The 18,549-nt window shown below is 43.0% G+C and overlaps 1 protein-coding gene across 1 annotated transcript in view; it reads left to right on the forward strand.

Annotated features, from left to right (window-relative positions):
• Positions 1-91: 91 nt before the first annotated feature.
• MFSD14B (major facilitator superfamily domain containing 14B) overlaps positions 92-18,549 on the forward strand; it is a 53,372-nt gene continuing 34,914 nt past the window's right edge. Inside the window, exons 1-2 of the mRNA XM_074953124.1 lie at positions 92-436; positions 12,978-13,073. Of these exons, the coding sequence (XP_074809225.1) occupies positions 290-436; positions 12,978-13,073 (243 nt within the window). The 5' untranslated portion in view covers positions 92-289. The remainder of the gene's footprint in view (positions 437-12,977; positions 13,074-18,549) is intronic.

The following is an 18,549-nucleotide window of genomic DNA, read 5'->3' on the forward strand; positions in this document are numbered from 1 at the left end:
CACACGCCCCGCTCCGCTGCTTCGGCCCCGCCCTCCTCTGCCGCAGGCGGGAAGCGTAGCGGAGCGGGTCCGTGACGTAGTTTCCGGTGGGAGGGGCTCGGAGCGAAGCGGCTGTAGTCACGTGGTGGCGGGGGGCAGTCACTGTGGCCGGGGGCTACTGCTCCCTCCCTCTCCGCGGCTGAGCGGGAGCCCAGAGGCTGCAGATGAAGGTGCCGGTGGGAGGACGCCCCGAGCCTGCTCTGCCCCCGCCGCTCTGCCGTCCCGGCTGCACGGGGAGGATGGGAGCGAAATGAGCCCCGAGCCGGAGCCGCCGCCAGCCCCGGCCGGGGAGGCGGAGGCGCCAGCAGCGGCAGCAGCGGGGGAAGGCGGCGAGAAGCGGGGCATCTGCGTCATGCTGGTGAGGAGGATCGGCCTGAAAGCGGGCGGCGGCAGCGCGGTGAGTGCGGGGCGGGGGCGCTTGTGCTTGGGGCAGGTGGGTGAGACCCTGGCCGCTGCCCAGCCCGGCGCCGGCTCAGTTTCTCGAAGGCGGGCGAGGGAGGGGTGGTGCTCGCTGGCCGGGGGCTCGCGCCGCCTCTCCCGGGCCCGGGGACGCCGCCCTGGCTGCGGCCACTCCGGCGGTGACCCTGTGCCAGGGCGGCGGGACCGGGCGGCTGCTTGTGCCCCTGGCCGATCCGTTCTCCCCATAAGCGGGGCAGCCCTGTAGCGCGGAGGTTTCCAGCCTTACGTTGTTCATTGTGTTTCTGTTGTCTGCAGCCTGGGGGGATAAATAGCCGGTCCCTGCTTGGAGCCAGGGCAGGAGCCTGCTTGCTTCTCTTCGTGAGAACAGCAAATTGTCACTCGGGGCAACTTTCTATGTCTCTTACTCTTAGAAGTTGACTTTGGGAGGGACACAAAGGCGCTAACCGGAAACGATTTCAGTTTAATTTCTGTTCCGAAGTCCTAGAAGCTATCATCGGCAGTGGTACTGGTTAATTGCTCACCGCATGCGTAATTAAATAGCCCCCTGACCCACCGTGCATGGGGAAAATCCCGTTTGTGTTTAGGGTGTATTGGATAAACTCTTCTGAAGTTGGGAGTGTCTTTAACAGCTTCTTTTATAGTAGTTTCACTTCACTGTGAATGAACTTCCACATACCAAATGTAGGTTAAAATGTTCAGTTGGTTGGAGTAAAAACTCTGCTGAACTTGCTAATAACTTGTAGTGGGTTTTGCAGCTTCTTTTGTCAAGTGGACCATAATGTTATAAATAATTGGTGGTGAGTGAATTTGGTTTCAAACCTAATCTGTTGTACTGGCTGAAAAGTTGTAGGGAAGGCTTCTGCAGTTGTTCTGCTGCTCACCCCTAACGTCGGGTCACAGAACGTTGGTATGAGTTTCTATTACTGTGTTTCATATAAAGGAAGTTGCAGTTTGTGTGAGCCCTGGGTGGATGGTATATAAGGAATATTTTGTTTAAGTATATTTTGCCCTTAAAATTACTTCCTGTGTTTATCCGCCTATTCTTGGCATTTCTAATTGGTGGTAACTTCTCTCTGCCTCCTAGCAAGCTGAAGCCATAGGGCTATTATCTACTTTAAAGGATAGTGTCAACTTGAAATCCAGTCTATTTAAAAGTAGCTTCAGGTAATAGATCTGTTTCAAAAAAAATCTCCCAGCCCATTGTTGTTTCAGCCCTTGCCTGTTGTCTGTCTTTCTGAAACTGATTCAGCCTATGGCTATGTCTACATTAGAAATGCTACAGAGGCACCTCTGTAGTGTAGACACTTATTACAGGGATGGAAACGTTCTTCTGTTGATGTAATAGCTGCCACTGGAGAAGTTGATTTAAGTCATAGAAGAGTACTTCCATTGATCTAGTGGTGTCTGATCTGGTGCTTAGCTCAATTTAACTGCATTGTACAGGGTGTGAAATTTTTCCACACAGCTCATTTGGAATGGGAAGTAAACAATCAGGCAGCAGCAGAAACAAAAATAAAGCAAATACAGTACAGTACTGTGTTAAATGTAAACTACCAAAAAAAAAAAAAAAAAAGGAATGCTTGTTTAAAAAAATTGACAAAGTAAGGAAACTGTTTCTGTGCTTGTTTCATTTAAATTAAGATGGTTAAAAGCAGCATTAAGTCAATGTTGTTTGTAAACTTGAAAAAACAACCGAAACGTTTTGTTCAGAGTTATGAAGATTTCAGAGTTACGAGCAACCTCCATTACAGAGGCATTCATAACTCTGAGCTTCTACTGTATTTTGTTATGTCAGTTTAGCTCATCTCAGCTGAAAGCCATGTGATTGTCATATTGCTAGACCTCTGTATGATGAGAGTTTATTGAATGGGGTTATTCAAGCTAAAATAATAAGGACCAAGTCTTGTCTTTGTGGGTGTGTTTGCAAAGCTCCCTTTGAAGTTAGCAGGGATAGAGAATAAGATGGAGAATGTCTTATTGCCCTTATATAAATCTATGGTACGCTCACATCTTGAATACTGCATACAGATGTGGTCTCCTCATCTCAAAAAAGATATACTGGCATTAGGAAAGGTTCAGAGAAGGGCAACTAAAATGATTAGGGGTTTGGAATGGGTCCCATATGAGGAGAGATTAGAGACTAGGACTTTTCAGCTTGGAAAAGAGGAGACTAAGGGGGGATAAGATAGAGCAGTGGTTCCCAAACTTGTTCTGCCGAGGGATGTACTGGCCGCCACTTCCAGCAGCTCCCATTGGCCTGAAGCAGTGAACCGCGGCCACTGGGAGCCGCGATCAGCTGAACCTGTGGATGTGGCAGGTAAACACACCAGCCTGGCTCGCCAGGGGCTTTCCCCGCACAAGCAGCGGAACAAGTTTGGGAACCACTGTGATAGAGGTATATAAAATCATGGGTGGTGTGGAGAAAGTGAATAAGGAAAAGTTATTTACTTGTTCTCATAATATAAGAACTAGGGGCCACCAAATGGAATTAATAGGCAACAGGTTTAAAACAAATAAAAGGAAGTTCCTCTTCACACAGTCAACCTGTGGAACTCCTTGTCTGAGGAGGTTGTGAAGGCTAGGACTATAAGAGGGTTTAAAAGAGAACTGGATAAATTCATGGAGGTTAAGTCCATTAATGGCTATTAGCAAGGATGGGTAAGGAATGGTGTCCCTAGCCTCTGTTTGTCAGAGGGTGGAGATGGATGGCGGGAGAGAGATCACTTGATCATTAACTGTTAGGTTCACTCCCTCTGGGGCACCTGGCATTGGCCACTGTTGGTAGACAGGATACTGGGCTGGATGGACCTTTGGTCTGACCCAGTATGGCCGTTATGTTCTAAATACCTGAAAAAATCATTATTCATTTCAAGAATGTGCATATTTACACACGATGTAGAAGTTGCTTGTTTAAAGTACAGCATGGTTTCCTGATTTCTTACAGATTAATGCTCAGAGTGTCTGTTGCACTTTCAATTTTAAATTCAGTCTGGCAAATGAAAAATTGATCAGGATTTATTATTTGCTGAACAAATTGATGCTTTTTCACTTCATTCCCATTCCATAAAGCTCAGTGATGAGACATTACAAAACTGAAAGTGGATTTATTTAAAAAAAATTTTATGCTACTCATTCTCATTAGTAACTACTGAATTGTGGGAATCTCTACAGTTTTCACCATAGGTTGCTGTTTGTACGTGTGGAAGAACAGTGTTGTAGGTGGTGGTGTACTAAACCTGATCAGAATCATAGGCCAGTGCTGTCTAATATACAAGGTGACCAGTGGTGTGAAGACCGTCCCATTATTCCCTGCACATGTAGAATTGAGGACAAAGAAGTCAGGAAGATGGGATTTGGGGAGAGAGGGAATGAAGAGCAAAAAGACATTCTGACTGATCTCTTAAAGACAAAATACTTATTGCGTTAAAGAGAGCTGAATGTAAGTAAATGCTTTTGTAGTATTACTTCCATGTAAGCAACTGCTGTAGTTGCTACAAAGATGGATTGCAAAAGGGTGGGGAATCAGTCCATGTACACGAGGGAAGGTGGTCCAAGACTCATTTCTGTTAGGATATAGTTTTCACTATGAAAAGTTTGGGAATCTAAGCTCCTTGAAGATTTGATTAAATGTCTTAAAACAAGTGTTACCGAACATTGGAATTAAATTTTCTTTATTTCTACAGAATGAAACTTGTTACAAAACTTCTGTGTGAGTAAACCCAGCAAACTGATTTAACAGTTGTCTTTAATTTTGTCATTTTGTCATTGGTTAAAGATAAACTGTGAAGAATAACCAATCTTTTTGTACTGTTTTTGGTTCCTGTATGTTGTATATGGACTACTTCAAAAATGATCTTTAAGATCAGTCAGTATCTAATCTCTTTAACTTTTGTCTGTTGGTTATAGATTGACAGTTACTATACAGCTGGGTTCTTAAACTTGGTTCGCGGCTTATTCAGGGTAAATCCATGGCAGGCAGCAAGGTGCTTTGTTTACCTGAGCGTCCCCAGGTATAGCCGCTCGCAGCTCCCATTGGCCGCGGTTCGCTGTTCCTGGCCAAGGGGAGCTGTGGGAAGCGGCGTGGGCCGGGCCATCACTTCCCGCAGATCCAGTTGACTGGGAACGGCGAACCATTGCCAGTGGGAGCTGTGAGCGGCTGTACCTGTGGACGCTCAGGTGAACAAAGCGTCTCACGGCCCGCCCCGGGCTTACCCTGAGCAAGCCGCAAACCAAGTTTGGGAACCCTTGCTATACAGTAACTGGGTGTGAATTTTACTATACAACAATAATAAAAATTAACTGTGCACTCTGTTTTTTGTCATTCAGCTGTTCAGACTTGTTTTCTTTCTTCGCACCATTCTCTGTTCTTCAAAGGCTTTGGTGGAAAGGTAGATTTCATATTGGGCTCTGAAAATGTACAGACAGGGTCATTTTGAGCTCTTAGTGTTCTACAGTCTAGGACCCAACATCAGAAATGATGTTCCTCCAGTTCATGAAAGTTTTACTTTGGACACTTTTTCTGTGGTCCCACTCAGTGCAACTGTCTTAACGGGTGGCCTCTGAGGTAGTCTGGTCCAAAATCATTGATTATTAGTACTAGCACTGTGAATTGGACAACAAAGCGAATGGAGAATGTGGACAACTGGTGTGATGTGCGCTCTGTAGCTTGCTTCACCCTAGACAAACTGCCACATGTTGTACAAGCTGGAGTTTATTTATGCCAGCTGACCACCCTGTGAATAAAGCAATAAACGTCATAAAGCAGCACTCTGGGGTCATCTTTGTTTTGCTCTGCGGTTCTGTCCAAGTTTCTTATGTTGTGCATATTACAATGGTACTCAAGTTACTTTAAATTGCTTTCTGTCCAGTGGGAACGTCTATATCAATATGCCATTTAATTTGCAGTAATGACTACTCAGTACTTCACTACTGTTCATGAAAACAAACAGAGCATTTGATATCTGAGACTTCAGACTTGAGTTGCCACCTACCCACAATGTTTGTGGTATGCTGCCTAGGAACTATGTATGCTGAACAAGAGTTCCATTATATCTTAAGTCATTGGCAAAATAATTTGCCTGGAATAATTGAAACAACTCATGACTTGAAAAAGCATAATGTTATGATAGTGTGTAAATTACTAAATTTGATGTACTTTGTGTGATTTACAAATAATAGACATGAACCAATACCAACATGGAAAATTTACTTTCTAATGATAACGCAAAATAGATAAGTTCAGTGTAATTTGAAATACTGAATTAAAGGGGACTGGATGTCTTGCAGGTTCAGTAGCAGAACAGAGAGACTTTGATCTCTGGGTGGCTCGTAGACTACATGAAATCAGTGCCTCGTTGTCTCACTTGGGTTCTAAAATGCCTAAAGTGAAGAAACTGTCATCACAAGTTTTTCCCTTTCTGACAGTTTTCCAGAGATGTTGATGATTTGAAGAAGCATGGAAAAGTACTGTGTGCATCCCTACAGATAGTCCCTGGAAGTTAAGGTTGAGGCTTTTTAGGAGGGTCACATGGGGAAGCTTACATAGTTGTTGCCCATACTGTACCTGTTGTGGCTATGGAGCATCAGGACTAGTATCTTTTCGGGAGCAGAAAATTTTATTAAAATAATCCAGAAAAATCATCAGGATTTGAATTGTTATGACTGTGGCATTATCAGGCCATTGTAATATGTATTCAAGATCTTTTGACTGGCAGATTATACATCAGTAAATAAGGAGACAGAAAAACAATGTAATGTATTTTTTTAAGAGTAGAGAAAATGGCACTTGGGCACAAAAATAGACGTTACTGAAACAAAATATCATTTCACCTCATTTATTGTATTTCCTCTCTGATCATCCTACAAAATGACTTACTGCAAAGCTTAGCTTCTGAGGAAGCAAAAAGACTCAATGCAAATTATCTAATGCACACGTCACCAAATATATAGCAAGACTCAACTTTTTTTACCATCACTCTTCAGCCTCTTCTGTGTTCTGCATTTCAGAAGTGTCGAGTGGTAGGACATGTACAAACTTTTACGAAGGTATTGTCCCTTCCTTACAAAGTTTATAATCTAAAAAGATAAGTGCTCTACAAAGAATGGGGAAGAGAAATGCAGTTAATGTAGATTGAAATAGTATATATTTTTTCTTTTAATTAGCAGATTAAATTATTACCAGCCCTTCTTCCTAGCTGTGGATAATTGGCTGAATCCTTATAGGCATTTTAGTAGAAGTGGGCCTTCATCTCGATTTTAAATTAGGATATGTTAGTTTCTTTGTGGAACATAATCCCTTTTCTGATCCACATGTAAGGGCAGAGTGGAATAAGAAAATTCTGTTAAACTGAATCTCTCAGCTGAGAGAGATGCATTCATCGGTAATTAACTTCACAGCTATTTGGTTAGCTGAATCTACAAGTTCATCTCTTGAAACAGAAATAAATTGTAAGCTGAAGAGACGTAATAGCCATGGAGCAAGGGATGCTGGGGTTCGAAAGTGCAGCCAAACTGCTTGGCTCTGGGCTTAAGGAGCTTTTGGCAACTTTGCAGAAGCCTGGACTCCACTGGAGAAATCTGCAGAGGTTGTAAAGAGTACTGGATATTTCCTTTATTAAAATAAACTTTAAAAAAAGTAAGGGAATTTTAAGGTTGACAAGCCCCCCCCCCCTTTCTTTCTTGTTAGGGATGCAGAACTAAATATTCAAGAAATTTTCTCCTGTAGTATACACAGACGAGCTACAAATGTATCTTCTGTTTTGTTAAATGTGAACTAATGTTGTGTATGCTATGAAACAGGTAGTGTAACATGGCCGTTAGCCTGGGAGATCTCGACTTTAGGAATTTTGGTAATATTGCATTCATTCTAGTCTCTCTTCTTTTTAAAGCAACTGCATAGATAACTGTTGGTTCTGTACCATAATAGGTACATAGAAGTGTTAATAAAGCTTAGTTAGCTGAATAAACTGGATAAAGGCACATAAAATTAAAATCTTTAAAATGGTAGTATTTAGTGACACAAGCACAAGCTGGGGTGTTTTGATTTGTAAAAAAAAAAAAAAAGAAAGCATCTTGAAACTAAATACAGAGTAGGTGATTAGAGTGTTTGAAGTAGTGCTGTGAGTTGCTACTCTGCTGATTTGCAGCAGTATGAATACAGGAGAGGTGAGAGATCATTCATAAAGGTAAAAAGCTACACCTTAAAAATCCCTTAACTGTCAAATTTCTCACTTTATTTTCTTAACAGCACATTATCAGGTCACTTAATATAGACAAAAAGAAAAGGAGTACTAGTGGCACCTTAGAGACTAACCAGTTTATTTGAGCATAAGCTTTCGTGAGCTACAGCTTACTTCATCAGATGCATTGAGCTGTAGCTCACCAAAGCTTATGCTCAAATAAATTGGTTAGTCTCTAAGGTGCCATTAGTACTCCTTTTCTTTTTGCGAATACAGACTAACATGGCTGCTACTCTGAAACCTGTCATTAATATAGACAATGTGTTCTTTTGAAAGACATAACAAATAGTGCATGAATATAATGTCTACATCAATGGAAATATGTAACCATGCTTAGCTGGTACCAAATGTCTCAATACGTTCTATTATTGTTTGGGAAAGAATTCCCAGGAGAGGGAGGAAAAATACTAAAGTTCATGCAAATGTCAATTAAGATTCATAGACTAAACTCAGTTAATGTTTTTTCACTATTTAGTGGATTTGAGCGGCCAGTGTGGTGAAAATAAAATGGTTCTGGTTGAACTAAAAGCATCCAACATGGGGAAGGTGCACTGAAGGGGTACAGCACCTAGTACTCTGTGGTCATGATGGAACCCTTTTGCACTAACATAATACAAATGAAATATCTTTGGAAAGGGATATTTAAGGCTTTTGGCATGGGAAACATGAGAGACAGTTTTTTTTTCTTAGCTAGACAATTAGTTAAAATGTTTTTATTAGCTAGACAATTCAATTAAGATTAGTAAAATGGTTAACAATATTGTTGCTGAAATTTGCATTATTATTTTGCAAAGTTAAATTTAATGTGTGAAAATTGGTTGGAAAAGAGTTAATGGGTAAATGACAGGTTTCAGAGTAGCAGCCGTGTTAGTCTGTATTCATAAAGAAAAGGAGTACTTGTGGCACCTTAGAGACGAACCAATTTATTTGTGCATAAGCTTTTGTGATCTACAGCTCACTTCATCGGATACATTCAGTGGAAAATACAGCGAGGAGATTTATATACATAGAGAACATGAAACAATGGGTGTTACCATATGCACTGTAACCAGAGTGATCACTTAAGGTGAGCTATTACCAGCAGGAGGGGGGTGGGGGTTCTTGCCAACTGCTGGAAATGGCCCACCTTTTGTAGTGATGATCAAGGTGGGCCATTTCCAGCAGTTGACAAGAACGTCTGAGGAACAGTGGGGGAGGATTAAAGATGGGGAAATAGTTTTACTTTGTGTAATGACTCAACCACTCCCAGTCTCTATTCAAGCCTAAGTTAATTGTATCCAGTTTGCAAATTAATACCAATTCAGCAGTCTCTCGTTGGAGTCTGTTTTTGAAGTTTTTTTGTTGAAGAATTGCCACTTTTAGGTCTGTAATCGAGTGACCAGAGAGATTGTAGTGCTCTTCAACTGCTTTTTGAATGTTATAATTCTTGACGTCTGTTTTGTGTCTATTCTTTTGACCAATGTACATGGCAGAGGGGCATTGCTGGCACATGATGGCATATATCACATTGGTAGATGTGCAGGTGAATGAGCCTCTGATATTGTGGCTGATGTAATGGGTAAATGGTTGCTATGAAGCTGTCTGAGGAACAAATGCTGCCAAAAGGGGAGTCTGACACCAGTCTGTAACTTTGATCAGAGGAGTTAAATAAAGTGAAGCAGGTTATCACACTTATCCTGCTATAGTACTTTTTCAGGGAAATACTAAAAACGTAACCCTCAATAAAGGCTAAAAGTATGGTATTTGAAACACTAATAAAATGAGCTTTATCTTTTTCTTCTCCTACCTGTTCTTGTAATTACAAGTTGTGCTCTTCCTCTTATATTGTAGAAGTCTTAAGAAGCTAGATTTATCCTCTGTAAGAGTTCATTGGGAGTCTAGGGAACAGGTTTGTTCATGTTGAACGGCTATGTTCTGGTTGAAAATGTTTTTGAATGGCATTCTTGGAATGCAGTACTCAAGTCACAGGCAACACGTTAAAATGAATGTTTTGTGAATTTACTGTTCTGTCTTTCACAGAAATTTAACTTTGGGGAGGAGAGGGGGGAAGAACATAGAGAGGAAGAGATGTGTGGTGGAATGGAACTTTGTTTTTGTTTGATATTTTTAATATCTTGGTTAAGTTAGGATTTTTTAATTTTGCCCAACAATGCTGACTGGCTAATAAGTTTGGTCATTGGTTCATTGTTTGGTATTAATGAGAGAGGGGGATTTTGTGTGTTCATGTACTTTTCTTCTTCACTGATTTTGCAGCTGGGTGTTGAAAGATGGTTTGGTTTCTCTTTATCATAGCACTTGCCATACACTTTCTTAGTATATAAATTCCAGTAACTTATACAAGAAATATGAATTGTGGTATGGCAGGAAAATACTTTCTGAAATTTCTTCATGTCACTAGGAGCATTAAACTTGTTAACTCTTCAAAATGTTGTGACGGAGACAAGGAAAATAATCTACTCTATTATTTTCCATTAAGTATGGTTCAGGTGATTATCCAGATCACTTTGATTCTTCCAATGCCACACTTAAGTTCATGTGTTCTTCCTTATCTGCTGCTATAACTCCATGTTATGGTTTTCCTTTAAGATTTGGCGGTGAGGAGCCTATCCTTTATCTTCCAGTTTCAAGAATTCTGAAGCTGTTACATTTTAAACTGGTATCCATTTGTATTACTTACATTTGTCTCAGCCTACTTCTCATTTTTTAAACTGGGTTACACAAATTGTCTCATTGTGTTACAAGATACCAGAGCTGTATGTTTCACTTTTTTGAGTACTACTACGGTGCTTCTCCTTTCTGGGGAAGCTCTCCTTTTAGAGGTCATGTTAAACTCAATGTTCAGGGAAGTTCCTCTGAAGTATTGCAATTTTGAGTCCTGTAGGGAATTTCCAAGACACAGGGCTTGGAAGTATCTTGATTGTGACAAGAAAGAGCTGAAAACTTTCTCTTTTTGTGTAATGAAAATGCTTTGTGATGTGGCCTATTCTTTAAATATTTACAACTACTGTGTAAATTTTCAGTATAACCACTTGAATACCCTGTCCTGAAAACACCTGAGGCACGTGCTTAACTTTTCTACCATGAGTAGCCCTACTGATTTAAATGGAAAGGCTCATGGTGGTAAAGTTAAGCATATGCAGTAGTAATTGCAGGATTGGCGTTTAAGAGACGCTGGCTGTGAGTATAATGTTGTGGATTATGTATATAATCTATCAGTGTACCTTATTTCAAAGTTAGATGTCTGATTTTTGCCTGCATTAACCTGCTTTGACAGATACAGAACTTAATTTGTTGTGTATGTGTGCTTTTGGGAGAAGAGGTATGCAACAGCAAACAAATATTTAATAACATCTGATGGTCAGGTTAGCAATTACTGTAGATTTATACACTTGATGTCTACTCTAGGGAATTCTTTTAAAATCCCACTCATGACATGGTTCATCTGAACAGCATGTTTAAGTGAACTAACATGGTAATAAAAATGCCTTGTCATAGGCCCTGATTAAAGCACATTTACAATCAGATGGTTCCCCTGGTATATCAAAGCCATTGAGCAGAGGAGGAACAGCAAATCCATAACTATATTATGTGTTTTCATCATAAGTGCTCTGTAAACATGAGTTAATGAAGCCTTAAAACACCCCCTCTGTGGTAGGTACTTGAACTGTTTTACAGATGTTGTAGTTAAGGCAGGGGGCTACAGAGGGGAGGGAGTCCGTATCGGAGCCAGTAGAGCAACAAGTTCCTGGGTCTCTCATCCTTTGACATCTATTTCTCTCGACAGAGTTGTAAACCTTTTTATGGCCATATGATTAAAATTGGAGAACGTCTTAGTTGGAGCTTATTTAAAGATATGAGGTAAATTGTTCCAAGTTGAAAAATATATTGAAATAGTGAGCCAGGAAAAAACTCAAATCACATGTTCAAATCTGTTGAGATTGAGAACTTCAATGCAGTTATTCAAGATGGAATATACAGTAGTCTTTCTAATATGTAGCAAAGCACAGGTTGTAATTTAGTGCCTTTAATACCATGGAGCTAAATATACCAAACGGAAAACAATAGAGAAATTTAAAGGTCTACATACACCATGTCACGTTGGTGTTTATGATGAAATCAAATCAGCTGATAAAGATCGGTGTTGCTCATTTCTATGAACATATGCAGGACTTGAAAATCACCTACTTGCTATTCGTGGATGGACAGCTGTGCCTGTTGATTTAGGGTGCTGAAGCCATCAACTTCTGCAGAACTTAAGCTTTCATTTATTTTTGTCATGTTTCTGTCCATTAGGCATGTGATACTCTGCAGTGTTGCCTTTCTGATACTGAAGATAGACTACTGTAGTGCCTCTGCTGTTCAAACTAAGTAGCTTGTAAGAATGATTAGTTTCACTTGGGCAGAACACAAACTTCTGGACAGTGGTGAAACCGAAGGGAAAAATAAATTTAATTCTGCTGTTGCTTGGTAATCTACAAGCAGCAGAAGAGATGGGAGCTGGAGTTATTCACAGGAAGGACCCTCCAAAAAAGGAGACTGGAGGTGGGATAGAGTAGTAGAAACTTTTCTCCTGACACAGAGGAGGGTTAAGAGTGGGGAGATGTTTCTCCTAATCAGCTGGAGGTTGGGGAAGCAGGTCTTCAGATATGCTAGAGTAACTCCTGAGGAAGGTTCATGGGCAGTACTCTTAGACCAGTGGTTCTCAAACTATTTACCACTGTGGGTCACGTATACGGCCTACAATGTGTTATGTGGGCCGCATCCAATACTACCTGTATGGCCCTGATGATGTCATATGGGCTGCAGCCGTGCTGACTGGGCCACAAGTGGCCCATGGGCCGCAGGTTGAGAACCACTGTCTTAAGACAAATCTAAGAAGCCTCCCCCTTCTCTGAGTGCGGAAGCTTAGCTTCTTCCTAGGGCATTGCCCCTAGACCTCATTGTTGGATCTGCTCACTCCCCTCCACAAATCATTCATACTGTCTATAGCTGTTAGGTTTAGAAAGCTAAAGCAACATATCAAATGGGGAATGGCTGGTGGCTTCAGGTTAGGGCTTTAGTGGTCCTTTAGAGTGGTTGGAAGGGAAGGTTTTTTATGCTGATGTGATCAATTTCTCTTACCTTGGTTACTTGGCTCATTCAGATCACCTTTAAAGTGTTCGGGTATTTTAAATTGTAGGTCACCTTGAAAGCTTATTACTGTTTCAAAATGTTATGTAAATTGGGAAGTCACTTCAAAAGATATGCATTATTCATATTTAAATATCCTTTTATTTTTAGCAGCAAGGTATTGGTCGACCAAGTGTGTACCACGCTGTGGTGGTCATATTCCTGGAATTCTTTGCTTGGGGACTATTGACAACTCCCATGCTAAAAGTAAGTATTGACAATCTGTTTCTCTTTCCCTGTGGTAATGTCACAGCTCAGTTTGTTTACTTTGGACATACTGTTCATACTCTCTGGGGGCTCTGGTTTTAAATGAGTTTTTTTTATTCCCCAGTGTCTTAATAAAGCAATTTGAGGTCTCTGACTCTTTTTGCTTATATCAAGCCATTACAATTTGTACAGTTGGCATTCTGCTAAATGGGACCACAGCTGGATTGTGAGAGGGACTGCAAGTCCGATCTGCAATTCATTGGTAGAGCACCTACGGTGCTGTATCTTAAGTCAGTGTTGTCAAATCCTCATTTTTATAAGAACAAAAAGTATTTAAAAGAAAAAATTAACTGCAGAGGTTTTGTTTTATAATATAAAGACTATAACTAATTATGGGCAGTGAATATTATAATTTTTACTGAAATGTGGGTTGCTATATCAACATAAAATTAGCAGTAAAATTTATTAAAGGTCTTCATGTTAGAGTAGATTTTTACAGCTGCTTAAACCATTATAGAAGGCAGCTACGCTCCAGATGACTAGATCATTTAAAGGATTGGCAATAGGATATGGAGCCTTCTATCTTCAGGTTAGAGGTGTAAATTCTTTTCAAATCAAGACTGCCTAAGGGCTGGTCTACACTGAGGACTTATATTGGCATAACTACTGTCTCTGAGGGGTCTGAAAAACCCACACGCTGAGGTATGTGTTGTGGCTATTGTGACTTAACCCCTGCTGTAGACAGAGCTATGTTGATAGAACATTTCTTCCTGTGATCTAGCAACTGCCTCTCCTGGGGGTGGATTAATGACAGTGATTGGAGAACCCTTCTGTGACTGTAATGAGTGTCTACACTAAAGTGCTACAGCAGTGCAGCTGCAGCTCTGCTGCTGTAGTGTTTTAAGTGTAGACACGCTCTGAGTTATCAAACGGCGTCTTAATGATAAAGATATGCTAGTATCTCAGGCCATGGCTACACTTGCAGCTGTGAATTAAACCCGCCTTAGTAGAGCGCAGTCGGGAAAGCGCTGCAGTCTGTCCACACTGACAGCTGCAAGCACAGTGGCGTGGCCACATTTGCAGCACGTGCAGCGGTATTGGGAGCGGTGCATTGTGGGCAGCTATCCCACAGAGCACCTCTTCCCATTCTGGCGCTGTGGCTTCTGGGAAGGGGGTGGGGAGTGCGTGGCATTCTGGGTCCTGTCCCAATGCCCCATGATGCGTCTGTTCGCATCCCAGCAATTCCTTTGCTTCCATCCACATTTGGCGCCATCTTCCAACAGTTTTTGTACTGCGTGCTCTGTCTTCCCTTTCGGTCTGTGGGAATGGAGCCCGAACTGCTGAGGAGTATGCTGACGAGTCTCGCCAGCGCGTCACGTTTGGCAGTTGAGTTATTGCTTATGATCCAAAGTGAGAGTGAGGGCTCCGACGATGATATCAACTCAAGTAACTGAAACGATATGAGTTTGCTTGTGGCATTCACAGACATTCTCACCACTGTGGAATGCCGTTTTTGGGCTCGGGAAACAAGCACTGAGTGGTGGGATCACATTGTCATGCAAGTATGGGATGACGAGCAGTGGCTGCAGAACTTTCGGATGAGAAAAGCCACATGCATGGGACTGTGAGGAGCTCGCCCCCACCCTGCGGCGCAAGGACGTGAGATTGAGAGCTGCCCTGATGGTGGAGAAGCGAGTGGCTATTGCAATCTGGAAGCTGGCAACTCCAGACAGCTACCGATCTGTCGCTAACCAGTTTGGAGTGGGGAAGTCTGCCGTTGGAATCGTGTTGATGCAAGTTTGCAGAGCCATTAATCGCATCCTGCTCAGAAGAACCGTTGACTCCAGGTAACATGCATGACATTGTGGCTGGCTTTGCACAAATGGGTTTCCCTAACTGCGGAGGGGCGATAGATGGGACACATTTTCCAATTCTGGCACCAGCCCACCTAGCCTCCGAGTACGTTAATCGGAAGGGCTGTTTCTCTATGGTTCTCCAGGCGCTTGTGGATCATCATGAGCATTTCATTGACGTTAACACAGGCTGGCCTGGAAAGGTGCATGATGCACCATCTTTTGGAACACTGGCCTGTTCGGGAAGCTGCAAGCCGGGACTTTTTTCCCAGACCAGAAGATCACCGTAGGGGAAGTCGAAATATGTATTGTGATCGTTGGAGACCCCGCTTACCCTTATGCCGTGGCTCATGAAACCCTACACAGGAAGCCTTGACAGCAGCAAGGAGCGATTCAGCAACAGGCTATGCCGGTGCGGAATGACTGTGGAGTGCTTTTGGCCATTTAAAGGGTCGCTGGCTCTCTCTGTATGGGAAGCTGGACCTGGCCAATAACAGTACCCTAGCGGTTATATCAGCGTGCTGTAGCCTCCATAATGTTTGTGAAGGGAAGGGTGAAAGATTCACTCAGGCATGGAACTCGGAGGTTCAACACCTGGAGGCTGAATTTGAACAGCCAGAGAGCAGGGCTATTAAAGGGGTCCAGTGCGGGGCTGCAAGGATTAGGGATGCCTTGAGGGAGCAATTTGAGGCTGAAAGACAACAGTAATGTCTGGTGTGGTGCCCTGCATGGGAGTGAAGTGCAGTAGGAATCTGTGTTTGCTACGTACGATACACTAACGTGCAGTGCATGTTGCTTTCCTGGGCTAAGGTTTTTTTTATGTTATGCAGTAATAAAGAATGTTTTCAAAGCAAAAAATCAATTTATTGAAAAGAAACAACACAACTGCTTGGGAAACACAAAGGGCAAGGGGTTGGGGTGGGGTGGGGAAAGGTACAATCACAGATTTGCGTATGTCCTGTCTCGAGTGCTGTGCAATGCGTGCTGCACTTCAGGATGGCTATAGTGTATGGTGATGGGGGTTGAGTGCAGTGGGTAAGGGTCGTAGTTTTCAGGGCTGGGTGTTGAAGCTACAGGTGTTGGAGGCAGCTGGTGGCGGTAAGAACCCAGATGTTGGGGAAAGTGGTTTGGCGGTGACATGGTGGCACAAGGGAAAGAGTTTTGGGGCAAGGACTGTAGTGGGGGGCGGGCACGGTAGTGCTCTGCCTGCATGGCTATGAGTGCCTAGATCGAGTCCGCTTGGCGTTCCATGATGCTTATCAGCCTCTCTGTGCTTTGGTGCTGGCGATCCGCATTCTGCTGGCATACCCTCCTTTCACTCTCCTGCCACTCCTGCACTTTTTGATTTTTCATTAGTTGAATGCTGCATGACTTCTTTGCTTCTACATGGCACTTCCTGATTCTTTGCAGCCTCTCGGCCACTGATAACACAGATGGCTGAGATCTTAAGGTTGCATCTGTAAAGCAAAATGCAACACTTAACAGAGGCAGAATTGTTCACACCAGACAGAGCAATGATTCCCCCATACTCAAGGGCAAGCACAGTCTACACAATAGCATAATTTGCCTGTCCCAAAGCGAGCGTACGTAACCCATGGGAGCCCCAAAATGGTGAGTAAGCACAGGGTTAAGCGTGACTGATCGTTTCATGGCTGTACTGTCCTCTGGGTGTGTGTGCCTTGGAGAGAGCCAACAGCAGCACGGGGCCCCTAGAGAATCATAGAATATCGGTGTTGGAAGGGACCTCAGGAGGTCATCTAGTCCAACCCCCTGCTCAAAGCAGGACCAATCCCCAAATAAATCATCCGAGCCAGGGCTTTGTCAAGCCTGACCTTAAAAATATCTAAGGAAGGAGATTCCACCACCTCCCTAGGTAACGCATTCCAGTGTTTCACCACCCTTCAAGTGAAAAAGGTTTCCCTAATATCCAACCTAAACCTCCCCCACTGCAACTTGAGACCATTACTCCTCATTCTGTCATCAGCTACCATTGAGAACAGTCTAGATCCATCCTCTTTGGAAGCCCCTTTCAGGCAGTTGAAAGCAGCTATCAAATCCCCCCTCATTCTTCTCTTCCGCAGACTAAACAATCGCAGTTCCTTCAGCCTCTCCTCATAAGTCATGTGTTCCAGTCCCCTAATCATTTTTGTTGCCCTTCGCTGGACTCTCTCCAATTTTTCCACATCCTTCTTGTAGCGTGGGGCCCAAAACTGGACACAGTATTCCAGGTGAGGCCTCACCAATGTGTAATAGAGGGGAACGATCACGTCCCTCGATCTGCTGGCAATGCCCTTACTTATACATCCCAAAATGCCATTGGCCTTCTTGCCAACAAGGGCACACTGTTGACTCATATCCAGCTTCTCGTCCACTGTAACCCCTAGGTCCTTTTCTGCAGAACTGCTGCCTAGCCATTCGGTCCCTAGTCTGTAGCGGTGCATGGGATTCTTCCATCCTAAGCGCAGGACTCTGCACTTGTCCTTGTTGAACCTCATCAGATTTCTTTTGGCCCAATCCTCTAATTTGTCTAGGGCCCTTTGTATCCTGTTCCTACCCTCTCCTCCCAGTTTAGTGTCATCTGCAAACTTGCTGAGGGTGCAATCCACACCATCCTCCAGATCATTTATGAAGATATTGAACAAAACCGGCTCCAGGACCGACCCTCGGGGCACTCCACTTGTTACCGGCTGCCAACTAGACATGGAGCCATTGATCACTAACCGTTGATCCCGACAATCTAGCCAGCTTTCTATCCACCTTATAGTCCATTCATCCAGCCCATACTTCTTTAACTTGCTGGCAAGAATACTGGGGCAGACCGTGTCAAAAGCTTTGCTAAAGTCAGGGAACAACACGTCCACTGCTTTCTCCTCATCCACAGAACCAGTTATCTCGTCATAGAAGGCAATTAGATTAGTCAGGCATGACTTGCCCTTGGTGAATCCATGCTGACTGTTCCTGATCACTTTCCTCTTCTCTAAATGCTTCAGAATTGATTCCTTGAGGACCTGCTCCATGATTTTTCCAGGGACTGAGGTGAGGCTGACTGGCCTGTAGTTCCCAGGATCTTCCTCCTTCCCTTTTTTAAAGATGGGCACTACATTAGCCTTTTTCCAGTTGTCCGGGACCTCCCCCGATCGTGTTGGATCATATTAAAGAAGTTCTGTATTAAAATCACAAATGATTTTGATTCCCCATAGTTTAAATTCCAAGGTATTACTAATTAAGAGGTCTCTTGGTTTCTGGTACTGTTTCTCTCCCTCTATGTGTTAAACTTGCAAGCTGCTAATTGTGTTAGTACATTCTAAGACAGAGTCTGTTCGCAAAGCAATTCACAGAGAGAGAGACTCAAAGCAATACTCTAACAACAGAAACAGCACCCAGAGACTCCCCGCCCTTTTGTTGTATTAACAATTGTGATTAAAATAGAGATAGAGGATGTATGTGGACGGATGCTTGGTGTGGATAATAACTGAATGATCAGGGAGGTGCTAGCCTAAGAATCCAGTGTCCATCGGCTGAAGAAGGCGTCAAGTGGAAATAAACAGAGGACCCCCGGAGGGCAGACTGGAATCTACCCAACAGCCTCAAGAATGGGAGAACCAAAGAACAAGATAACGTCT

Source organism: Natator depressus, chromosome 5 (assembly GCF_965152275.1).
Source record: "Natator depressus isolate rNatDep1 chromosome 5, rNatDep2.hap1, whole genome shotgun sequence".
NCBI lineage: Eukaryota > Metazoa > Chordata > Testudines > Cheloniidae > Natator > Natator depressus.